At 39.8% G+C, this 13,341-nt stretch overlaps 1 protein-coding gene across 1 annotated transcript; it reads right to left on the bottom strand.

Annotated features, from left to right (window-relative positions):
• Window positions 1-2,958: 2,958 nt before the first annotated feature.
• On the bottom strand, window positions 2,959-4,154 carry LOC135679610 (uncharacterized). Its single transcript, XM_065193567.1, has 2 exons — window positions 4,139-4,154; window positions 2,959-3,440 (listed from the first exon to the last, which is right to left on the bottom strand). The coding sequence occupies exons 1-2, from the start codon at window positions 4,152-4,154 to the stop codon at window positions 2,959-2,961; spliced, it is 498 nt and encodes a 165-aa protein (XP_065049639.1).
• Window positions 4,155-13,341: the final 9,187 nt, after the last annotated feature.

Here is a 13,341-nt window from a genome sequence, read left to right on the forward strand (position 1 = left end):
ATCCTCTCCTACAAATCTATAGGGATTTAGTGATATATGATCTCCCTAGGTAACATAATCTTGAATATATATAGTTTTAAGTTTCATGGATTTTGCGCACCAATCTTCGCACGACGACGAACACATCTTTGAGAAATTTAGGAATTTTATTTTTTGTTCTTCCGTTGCACATATGATGTTGCCCCCAGATTTTCCCACGGTGGTATCAGAGCTAAGTTGTTTGTGCGAAAGATTGGTTTTGAACTTCGTGTGTTGTGTTTTGGAGAAGCTTTTGGCATCAAAATCGTTAATATAAAAGTGAGAAAGGGAAGCAACTGTTGTTGCCCTTGCTACCCTCGTAGATGGTAGTGCTGCCATCTACGTGCAGTAGGCTTGCTACCGACGGTCGGCAGCCTGCAGGGATCGGTAGCCCGCTAGCGTTTCTTGCAATCGCTAGTTGCCTGTGGGGGCCAACAACCCATAAGCAAAGGCACCGCGGGGGCAGCGGTGCTTGTGGGCACTACGCCTACGAGCAGAATCGCCCGTAGGGGCAACAAGACCTATAAGGGTTCCCGTCCGGCAAGGCAGCATCGCCTGCGGAGGCGGCGCTACCCGCGGGGGAGCCCACCTACATGGGCGGAGCCGCTCGAAGGCACACCGCCCACAGGCAAGGGTAGCGACCCTGTCCCCTGTCATAGAGGGTCGTCGCTAACAGGGTGGCGGTGACCACAGTAGAGGAGAGGGAGAACAGCAGTAGGGTTTTTGGGCAAAAAGATTGTTTTGCCCCTATGAATTTGAGAAATTTTAGATTTTGTCCCTTTGTCTAAGTTATGAAAATACCTCTCATAATTTAGAAAATTTCCTACATATCCTTGATTTAAAAAAATATTAATTAATTAAAAAATTTATTGATTATTATTATTATTATTATTATTATTATTATTATTATTATTATTATTATTATCTAGCAGTCCTACATGATGATGATGTGTATATGTGATGTATGATATGTCGACGGATGATCATGGGCTGTGAGAAGTGTGTACTTGTGATTATTATTATTGGGGCCTGTGTGTCTATGATTAAGTTGTAATTATACGAGAAGGCATAGGAGGAGCATGAAAGCAATAGCGAAACCCACGAGACAAACGATCATGATGCATGGAGATGCGTCGAGATGCCGATAGAACTAACAATGACGAGATGGACGATCACAAGGTATAGAGATACACCGCTGCACACATAGATCTTAATGTGAGTGATTAGGCCAACTGGCTCGGGCCTGATCACATTAGGTTACGATCCATGATCATTTGGTGTGATTGCTCATGTGATGTGTGATTACTTGTACACCTACTAGATATGTATATATATTTGCATACGATGTAGATATATATTAAGTATGTATGTGTGTGACATGTCATATTAGGAGACCAAATCAAAGAAACCCCTCTCTCAATAATATTAAGTCGGTAAACTTGAAGCAATTAGATTAACCAACATGGCCTTCCATCGTTATAGGTAGGGACCGATTCTCGATATAGGTTGAGTTGGTCTAGTCCCTCGAGGCTCACCTATATTGTGATTCGCTATCTTGCCTATGATATAGAGATGTCACCAGTGACTTAAGGACATTAGATGCTTGGTCGAGTCCCTCGATGATATATCATTGAATTAAACTCATCTTGTAATGATGGTGTTGACTTAACCGATAATCATGGTTGGTCGAGTCCCTTGAGATCATGGTGGTTCAGAGGCCGAATAGGATGAGAATCACAAAAAGTTATGATCGGCAAGAGTTGCCTACCTTTTGGGCTTAGTGTGATTGATATAATCCCTCGAGGTTACACTAAGACGCTGATTGGATCTCGATCCCTACTAAAAGTCTACCGGGGACTTCTGTTTCACGTGTTGAGGGTGTTGTGTGACTTGCTAGTAAAATAGTGGGAGCATATTAAGATAGAAGTCTATATCTTGATTGTTTATTTTTCTACAAAATCTACATATTATTTATTTCTACTGCATTTTTATTTTTAGAAAAATATCGCTTTTAAATACCTTACGTAGCATACTTGATGTCAACCGCACCACTAGTCCGAATTATACGAATTGGCTCTGTAACTTGAGAATTGTTCTCACAGTGGAGAAAATCGTATACGTCTTTGATACAGTGATGCCTACGCCCGAGGAAGGGACAAGCAAAGAGACATGAGATATCGCTTTTTAGGAGTATGTCCCCAAATACTTCTGAAGAAAGGGTGAACATAGATAGGATACCCTATGCCTCAACAATAGAGTCTATCATGTATGTGATGCTATGTACCGGGTCTGATATAGCGCTGGCTTTCAGTGTCACAAGCAGGTATCAAGCGAATCCAGGCTTGGAGCATTGAAAAGCAGTAAAGTATATCCTTAAGTACTTGAGAAGGACTAAGGATCTTTTACTAGTATATGGAGATTGCTAGTCATAGGTGCCCAACAAGCCAATCACGTGAGTGATGGCACGTGTGACTTGATACATAATCTTTTTGCTTATTATATTTTGAAATATATCACTTTATAACTATTGAATCATATGGTATCAGAGTGGTATTGGATTTGAACCTTTACTCATCGCAATGCCTACCAGAGTGGTATTGACTCTATCCAATAATCTCTCTCTTATTGGATCTCTATCCAATAATCTTTCTCTTATTGGATCTCATCCATATGATTCAATAATTCAATAGTTATTCGTGTGATATATTTCCCAACAGTTATAAAGTGATATCAGAGTCAATACCACTCTGATACCATATGATTCAATAGTTATAAAGTGATAGTTATTGGACCCCAAGATTTCCCAATAGTGGTATCAGAGTCAGGTTGTTCGTGTGATAGATTGGTTTTGAACTACATGTGTTGTGTTTTGGAGAAGCTTTTTGACGTCAAAATTGTTGATGCAAAAACGAAAAAGGGCAGCAATTGTTGCTGCCCTCGCTACCGTCGCAGATGGCACCACTGCCAACTGCGTGCAGGCATCCAGCCTGCAGCAACAGCCGCAAGGCCGCGTGCGTGCAAGCAGCCCCCTATGGCGGCGCCCGCAAGTAGGGCCGCAGGCACGGCGGCCACCTGCGCGGGCACTATGCCTGCGGCCACTACTCTAGCTTGGTGATGCGCCGCAGGGCAGCGACGCTTGTGGCCGCTGCTCCCGCGGGCAAAAACCTCGCAAGGGCGGCCGCTTGGCGAGGCAGAATCGCCCGCGGAGGGGGCGGCGCCCGCCCGCGGAAGCGGCAGCGCCCGCGGGGGCGCCCAACTGCAGGGCCAGTGCAGCCAGCGGCCGTGCCGCTTGCAGGCGAGGGCAGCGACCCCGCCCTCCGTCGCACAACCCACCGCCGGCAGGATGGCGACAGTGGTGGCAGCAGCAGCAGCAAAAGAGGGAGAGGGGCTTAGGGTTTTTGGGCCAAAAAGATAGTTTTGCCCTTGTGAATTTGAGAAATTCAAGTTTCTATCTTTTATCCAAATTACAAAAATACCCTTATGAATTCAAAAATTCCCTATATGTCCCTGATTTCATAAAATACTAATTAATTAAAAAGTTTAATTGATTATTATTTTTATCATTATCTAGTAGTCCTACATGATGATGATTATTTATACATGTGTTGTATGATGTGTGGACGGATGATCATGGACCGTGTGATGTGTGTACTTGTGATTATTATTATTGAGGTCTGCGAGCCTCTATTATATTTCTCATTTATTGTTGGGCATGTGTGCCTATGATTAAGTTGTAATCACATGAGGAGGTGCAGCGGAAGCGTGGATGCGGTAGCGGGACCCATGAGACAAACGATCGCGATGCATGAAGATGCATCGAGATGTCGACGGAACCGACGAGGACGAGATGGACGATCACAGGGCATGGAGATGCACCATTGTACACAGATATTGATGTGAGTGATTAGGCCTAGTGGCTCGGGCCTAATCATATTAGGTTGTGGTCCATGATCATCTGGTGTGATTGCTTATACACATACTAGATATGTATATATATTTGCATGCGATGTAGATATATATTAAATATGTATATATGTGACATGTCATATTAGGAGACCAAATCATAGAAATATCTCTTTCGATAATATTAAGTCGGTAAACGTGAGGCAATTAGATTGACCCACGTGGCCTTCCATCGTTATAAGTAGGAATCGATTCCCGGTGTAGGTTGAGTTGGTCGAGTTGGTTGAGTTTGATAAAGTATCCCATCCTCCTGAGATATATGTGGGACATATTAGAGGAGAGGATGTTGAGGATATTGATCCTCAGACCTACGAGGAGGCTATTATGAGTATAGACTCTAGGAAGCCATGAATTCTGAGATGGATTCTATGTACTCCAACAAGGTTTGGAACCTAGTTGATACGCCCGAAGGTATTGTACCCATCGGTTGCAAGTGGATCTTTAAGAAAAAGATCGGAGTAGATGAAAAGGTTGTCACGCCCCCCCGAATTATCACATTTATGAGGTGTGACCCTATCTAAAATCAATAATATGATAATTCATCATCAATTCAATCTAGGATCCAATCTAACAATTTGAGGATACTAAGAATCATTCAAAATTGATATTCACAATTCATAAACATGTATGTTACATAAATCATAATCCACTTCACTCAGAGATTCACAAAATCTAAAGACAACTCAACTAAATATCAACCACAACACAAATCCATAATCGTAGAAATATATAAAATCACAAAAAGATAATTATTTACCATGAGTTCTTATCCTTATACAACTTAAACGTATCATTCCATAAACATGAGCGGTCCTTTAAACTTTTACAACACATAAGTATCAACATATCCTTAACATTACATCAGCAGTAAAGTATACTATACAACAAAAAAAACTATCATCCAACAAAGATTAGCTCAAAAATCTTCTAGCCTTTCACTGCTTCAACCCAATTCTAGCTTTCAGTGCGTGACAAGCTACCCTAAAAAATTTATATAGCAACGGGGTGAGCATAAAGAGCTCAGCAAGCGACTAACGTATCCATGGCGATAGGAGAAGTTCAAGCAGGCTTAGTATCAAGATAACAAAAGCAGAAATACAAGCATTTATTTGGAATCATCTCATTAGATATAAAAAAATCATAAAGGGTTACTTCATTCGAAAATAGGCATTAGATATAACAATAGGAGAAAGGAAATTGGAGCATTTCATTGGCAAAAGAAGCATTTAGACATGTATCAAATGGCACATAAAGCATTTAGGAGCATATCAAAGGTGTAAGAGTGTTTGGGAGCATAACAATGACATACGAAATACTTCAAAGTATAACAAGTGAACTGAATAATAAACACAAGCTTGTATGTCATTTTTGATGTAGCATGCATTCCATTTTTTTTTTTATCCAAAGCATAAATATAAACTCATAAGCAAAGCTTTGGATATCATATCAACAACATAGAGGGCGTTGTGGGACCACATACATAATGTGATTCATCCATTTCTGGATGACCACCAAGCATAAGTCTCCCACGTTTGGGAGCTCCATCCACCCACGTCTGAGTGAAGTCAATGGGGCCGGCAGAGCAATCGCGGGCTCTAAGCATAACTCCTTTTACCATTTCTAGCAAAGGTTCACAATATCCCACAAGACACCATAGTACAAAAGGGTAATATGAACAATAACATTGGCACATATCAGAAGCACATGCGGAACAACGAAGAAATGCATGTGCCTTTATCAAATAAGGAAATGCAAACAAAGAATTACATAATAAATTTCAAACATATAACAATTTCAGGATGAACAATACAAGAATTTCAAAAGACTAATATAAAGCTCAATTGAAGAAGAATTCAGCAGAAATCAAATTTCCAATAGGATAAAAATTGAATAGGCAAAACCTAACAAAGTTTTCAATTCTGATAGAATTTGAATGGTACATTTCCTGAATTGTTTGAGTAACCAAGCATGCTCCAATTCACTAAAAATGGGTGTCATTGGAAAGCTTATCAATCTATTTTTAGATGAACTAAAAACAGGAAGTTACAACAAATAGAGTAAAGGAAGGTTAGAATTGATCATCTCTGTTTTGCAGAATTGATAGGATCAATTTAAATAGATGTTTCAGAAGGCAAACATACTTCAAAATTTCCAAATTATATGTCAAAAGATAGATATGCGAATCTAGTTTCCAAAGAACTAAGTTTTATATAATTTAAAATTTTCACTAAAGAGTTATGAGTAATTTAGAAATAGAAGGTCAGAATTAATTATATCTGTTTTGCAGAATTGATAGAATCAATTTAATCAAATTTTTCAAAAGGCAAACGTACTTCAAAATTTCTATATTATATGTCAAAAGAAAGATATGCAAATCTAGTTTCCAAAGAACTAAGTTTTGCATAATTCAGAATTTTTCACTAGAGAGTTATGAGCAATTCAGTAACAGAAGGTCAGAATTGATCATCTCTATTTTGCAGAATTGATATAATCAATTTAAATAGATGTTTCAGAAGGAAAACATACTTCAAAATTTCCAAATTAGGTGTCAAAAGAAAGATATGCAAATCTAGTCTCAAAGAACTAAGTTTAACATAATTCATAATTTTCACTAGAGAGTTATGAGCAATTTAGTAATAGAAGGTCAAAATTCATAGTATTTGTTTTACCAAATACATGAGGTCTTTTCATTCAATTGTTTGGATAGGTAAATTTACTCTAAATCTTTCAATTTTTTTGTCAAAGAAAGCTCTATAAGTCTCCTTTCGTATGAAAGAGGTTTTTCCTCAATCCAAAATTGGTGCAAAAAGTTATGATCACACGAGGACTGAAAGGTCAAAATCTAAAAAATTTCATATTCAATATTTGATGTATAAACGACATAGATATCTTACATGCAGCCACAATCTCCCAATTTTCTCAAAATCAAGGTGAAAACAAGGATCAAAATTTATCTCTAGGATGGGTTAGAACACTTGCTTTAAAAAGTTTTGATTTCTAAATGTGGTGGATTTGATGCAAAGCCTTAAGCCAAGATAAAACTTCTTCTTCTTCAATTCTTTTTCTTTCTCTTCTCCTTCAATTCCTTCTTCTCTTCTCAAGTTACGTTGGCTGCAAAGTTTCCCTCAATTGTGCCTTAAATTACTTAAGTTTGGCTCATGCTAAAATAGTGAGGTGGCAAGCATGCATAGAGGTTTAGGTGTTATCTTAAGAATAAATATAAGTGGCTCATCCTTGCTAATGACACATGTCCTCCATTTTATTTTTTTTATTTTTTTATTTTTTTTTAGTGTGAATCTTTCACAATCACCTTCAATTAGTGAGATTCACATTTTAGTCCCTCACAATATTTTCAATATATAAAAAAAATATTTAGTGCTAAAGAATTATTTTTAAAAAAATCCTCATATTTACAAATAAATATTTATAAATTTTTAAAAAAATGAGGGGTGTTACAAAGGTAGAGACCTATAAAGCAAGGCTAGTGGCTAAGGGGTATCGTCAAAGGCAAGGTGTTGACTACGACGAAACCTTCTCACCCGTAGCAATGCTGAAATCCATCAGAATTCTATTGGCTATTGCAGCACACTATGAGTATGAGATCTGGCAGATGGATGTGAAAACCGAATTCCTCAATGGGAATCTCGAGGAGGAGGTGTATATGATGCAACCTGAGGGATTCGTGTCCAAGAACTGCCTAGATAAGGTGTGTAGGTTGCTTAGATCCATTTTGGACTAAAGCAAGCTTCTCGAATTTGGAACATAAGATTTGATGAGGCAATCAGATCTTATAACTTCGTTAAGAATGAAGATGAGCCTTGTGTGTACAAGAAGGTAAGTGGCAGCGCTATCACCTTTTTGGTGTTATATGTGGATGATATCCTGATCATTGGGAATGACGTAGGAATGCTATCCACAGTAATGGCTTGGTTATCTAGACACTTCTCCATGAAGGACTTTGGGGAAGCATCCTATATCTTGGGGATTAGAATATATAGAGATAGATCCAAGAGGATGCTTGGCTTGTCCTAGTCTAGGTACATAGAAACCATTGTCAAAAGGTTTGGCATGAAAAATTCCAAGAGAGGTCTTATACCGATGAGACATGGGATATGATACCTTATGCCTCAGCAATAGGGTCTATCATGTATGTCATGCTATGTACTAGGCCTGATATAGCGCATGCTCTAAGTGTCACGAGCAGGTATCAGGCGGATCCAGGCTTGGAGCACTGGAAAGCAGTAAAGTGTATTTTTAAGTACTTGAGAAGGTTTACTAGTATATGGAGGTAATAGCCTTAAGGTTAAAGGCTACACAGACTCAAGTTTTCAGTCTGATGTCGATGATAGTAAGTCGAATTCGGGGTGAAGAAGTTTATCATAGATTTGGGAGTCGTGCCGGGTAGCGAGGAGCCGATCTCCTTATATTGCGACAACAATGGGGCGATTGCTCAAGCGAAGGAACCTAGGTCTCATCAGAAATCTAAGCATGTTCTGAGGAGGTTCCACCTTATCAAAGAGATTGTAACCCGAGGAGATGTAGCAGTGGAAAGAGTTCCATCCGAAGATAACATTGCAGATCCACTGACAAAGCCGTTGTCTCATATTGTCTTTGAGCGTCACAGGGGTCTGATGGGGATCAGACACATAGGTGATTGGCTTTAGGTCAAGTGAGAGATTGCTAGTCATAGATGCCCAGCAAGCCAATCACGTGAGTGATGGCACGTGTGACTTGATACAGAATATTTTTGCTTATTATATTTTGCCATATATCACTTTATAACTATTGCATATATGCACATATATATTGTGATGTCCTTGGATTTATGCAATGGGAATCAGATTGTGATGAGATCACGAAAATGAGATCGATTCACCTTTAAACACATATCCTAAATAATCCCGGTCATAGGTTACTCGAGAGGGACATCGTGATAACCAGACAAACTGGTGTGCTGTATACCCGTCCATATGATGGATGCAGCTGGTTTCATAGCTGCTCGTGTAGGGACATTAGGATACAGTACAGGTGCTCATTGGAGAATGAATTCACTAATTGATCCGCTTACGGAATGCTGGATGGTTGATGATGCCTTATTGTCATACAGCGATTCCGTAGTCCTAGTGGTATATCTGGTTCTTAGACTTGAGACACCAAGGATGTCCTATATGAGTGCTCCACTCTTTGATACCAGACTTATAGGTTTGGCTGTCCCAGATCTAGTACAGCTGGTCATTGGGAGTGGTAATCAACCTTACAAGGGCTATTGAGTGTCGATAGAGGATCATCAACTCTCGGCGTCATGAGAGGAATATCCCATGTGTTCTTGCTCAGATAAATCCCTGGCCAGGGTCATTCGGGTTAAGAGGGAAAGAGTTCTCCAAGAGAATCCGATTAGAGCGAGACTCGAGTAGAAACCGTATGAGTCTGACAGCACTATGCTCGATATACAGTCTCTGGGATATTAGATGGATGAGGGACTATAGGTACACGGTTACTAAGAACAAACTGGTCTAAAGGATTGGATTCCCCTATATCGTCTGGGGACTACAGCGTAGTGGCCTAGTACGTCCGTAGTCGATGAGTCGAGTGAATTATTACAGAGATAATAATTTACCGAGTTAGAAGGAGTTCTGACAGGTATGACTCACGGCCAGCTCGATATTGGGCATAGAGGGTCACACACATATGGTAGGCATTGCGATGAATAGAGGTTCGGATATGAGATATCCGATGGAGCCTTTGTCTTATTGGATATCCAATAAGCCCCTGAATTATTGAATCCCATGGACGAGATCCAATAAGAGCCCATGAGAGATTATTGGATAGAGATCCACTAATCTAAAAGGCTTGGGTTATTGGATGCAGATCCAATACCCACTAGGGGAGGATCCATTAGGGTTTGACAGGGGACCTCTATAAATAGGAGGGATTCAGAGCCTCATAGGCTAGAGCTTTTGCTTGCCTCTCCTATTCTCCTTCCCCTCTCCACTTTAGAGCAGGCATGGAGTTTTGAGGAGCGTCTTCGTAGCCCTGCTGTGTGGATCACCGCTAGAGAGGAGGACGCTTGACCTCCTTCACCCTCTCCTAAATATCTGCAAGGAAACAAGGATATACGATCTCCCTAGGTAACACAATCTACTCTATATGTAGTTTTTCAGTTTCGTGGATTTTGCGCACCAATCTTTGCACGACGATGAACATCTCTTTGGGAATCAGGGATTTTGTCTTCTTGTTCTTCCGCTGCGGATGTGATGTCGCCCCCAAGATTTCTCAACAGAGATAGTAGCCTCAAGGTTGAAGGCTACATGGACTCGAGTTTCCAATCTGATGTCGATGATAGCAAGTCAAATTCGGGATATGTGTATACCCTGAATGGAGGAGCAATGTGCTGGAAGAGTTCCAAGCAAGATACTACAACTGACTCGACCATAGAGGCGGAGTACATTACCGCAACAAAGGCAGCAACGGAGAGAGTATGGATGAAGAAGTTCGTCACAGATTTGGGAGTTGTGCCAAGCAGCGAGGAGCTGATTCCCTTATATTGTGAGAATAACAGAGTAATTGCTCAAACGAAGGAACTCAGGTATCATCAGAAGTGTTCTGAGGATGTTCCAACTTATTAAATAGATCGTGGCCCGAGGAGATATAGTAGTGGAAAGAGTTCCATTCGAAGATAACATCACAGATCCATTGATAAAGTCATTGTCTCAGATTATCTTTGAGCGTCACAGGGGTTTGATGGGGACACATAGATGATTTGCTTTAGGTCAAGTGGGAGATTGCTAGTCATAGGTGCTCTGCAAGCCAATCATGTGAGTGATGGCACGTGTAACTTGACACACAGTCATTTTGCTTATTATTATTATTTGATATTTTATCACTTTATATTGCTTGTTTTATATATATATATATATGTGCAATGAGAATCGGATCGTGATGAGGTCACGATAATGAAACCGATTCACCTTTAAACACATACCCTAAATAATCCCGGTCAAAAGTAACTCGAGAGGGACATCGAGATAACTAGACAGACTGGTGTGCTATATACCCATCTATATGATGGATGTAACTAGTCTCATAGCTGCTCATGTGGGACACCAGGGATACAATATATGTGCTCATTGGAGAAGGAGTTTACTAATTGATCTGCTTATGAAATGCTAGATGGTTGATGATGCCTTATAGTCAGATAGTAATTATATAGTCTTAATGGTATATCTGGTCATTAGAATTGAGACATCAAGAATATCTTATATAAGTACTTCACTCTTTGATACTAGACTTATAAGTCTGGAGGTTCCAGATCTAGCACAGCCGGTCATCGAGAGTGGTATCCAAACTTTCGAGGACTATTGAGTGTTAATAGAGGATCATCCGATCTTAGTGTCATGAGAGGAATATTCAATGTGTTCTTGCTTAAACAAATCCCTGGCTAGGGTCATTCGGATTGAGAAAGAAAGAGTTCTCTGGGAGAATCCGATTAGAGCAAGACTCAAGTAGAAACTGTATGGGTTTGACAATACTATGCTCGATATATGGACTCTAGGATATTAGATGAATTAGAGACTATAGGTATATGATAACTGAGGATTGATATGTCCAATTGATTGAATTCCCCTGTATCGTTTAGGGACTGCAACATAGTGGCCTAGTACGTCCGTAGTCGTTGAGTCGAGAGAATTATTATCGATATAATAATTCACTAAGCGAAAAGGAGTTCTAACATAATCATTTTGCTTATTATATTTTGAAATATATCACTTTATAACTATTGAATCATATGGTATCAGAGTGGTATTGGATTTGAACCTTTACTCATCGCAACGCCTACCAGAGTGGTATTGACACTGTTGGGAAATCTTGGGGTCCAATAACTATCACTTTATAACTATTGAATCATATGGTATCAGAGTGGTATTGACTCTGATATCACTTTATAACTGTTGGGAAATATATCACATGAATAACAATTGAATTATTGAATCATATGGATGAGATCCAATAAGAGAAAGATTATTGGATATAGATCCAATAAGAGAGAGATTATAGTTGGATTGAGATCCAATACCCAATATGGCAGGATCCAATAGGGTTAAGTTGATAGGAGACCTCTATAAATAGGAGAGAACTAATGGTTCGTAGGCTAGAGCCTCTTTGGGTTGTCATCTTCTATTCTCCTTTCCCCTTCTCCTCCTCAAATAACAAGCCTGAAGATTTGAGGAGTATCGTTGCAGCCTTGCTATGTGGATCACTGTTAGAGAAGAGGGCGTTTGACTTCCTTCATCATCTCTTACATATTTGTAGGGATTCAAGGATATACGATCTCTCTAGGTAACACAATCTTTAATATATGCAGTTTTAAGTTTCGAGAATTTTGTGCACTAATCTTCACACGACAACGAACATATATTTGAGAAATTTGGAGATTTTATTTTCTATTCTTTCATTGCGCATGTGATGTCGCCCCCGAGATTTCCCCACATTGGTCTGAGAGAACAAGTCGCCTTGCCCGTGGGATGTCCCAACGTGACCCCTCCAATGCTTAAGTTAGAGGGATGGGGGAAGAGAGAGTTAATAGTATTTATAAAAGTGTAGTGTTCACTCGCTTGCCCCTGTTTAGCCTAGATTTGGTTTTTATACCTGGGCACCTGACAGCAAGGACAAGGATTGGTGAGGGTGCCCCCTACCTTGCTTGTTAGGGGACATTAATGGAGGCAACATACCGATGTGTTATCTCGAGGTCGACATTAACATTGGGCGATCCGGAGGGTGGTCACTATCTAACCTTTTAGTCACTTTGAGTCACACAAGGAGTGATCCCTCCTTTAGTCATCTGAACGGGAGGTGTTAGGGAGGTGAACCATGCCATCAATCATTAATGCGAGGGCGTGGCCATTTCTTCAATTGTGGTGTCAGCCAAGAGTGGGTCTTATGAGCTTTCTTTGGGAAGTCGGGACAAAGGGATCATGGGTTGATCCCCTGTTGATGGCTGCAAAGAGTTGATGGGGGTTCCCATACTTTTACTTATGTGGCCTCCTCAGTTCGGATGGTGGGATGAATTGGTGGTGCTAGTACTTTCTCTCTCACTTAGTATGCTTATATAATCAATTCAAGTGTATATCAGTAGTATCCTCCATATGCTATGATATTTGAAACTATAAATTTAAATCTTGATCAAAAACTAGTATCAATAATCTACTGGTCTAATATGATCATATATTGAGCAGTACACAGACCTGTACCACCTAGTTTCATCCAAAATGATCGTATATAAATAATACAGATCAATGTTAGACCATGTTTGGAACCATGTATTTAAGTAGACGTAAGGTCCTACAAAATAATATATGTAAA

This window comes from Musa acuminata, chromosome BXJ1-1, assembly GCF_036884655.1.
Source record: "Musa acuminata AAA Group cultivar baxijiao chromosome BXJ1-1, Cavendish_Baxijiao_AAA, whole genome shotgun sequence".
In the NCBI taxonomy this organism is placed as follows: domain Eukaryota; kingdom Viridiplantae; phylum Streptophyta; class Magnoliopsida; order Zingiberales; family Musaceae; genus Musa; species Musa acuminata.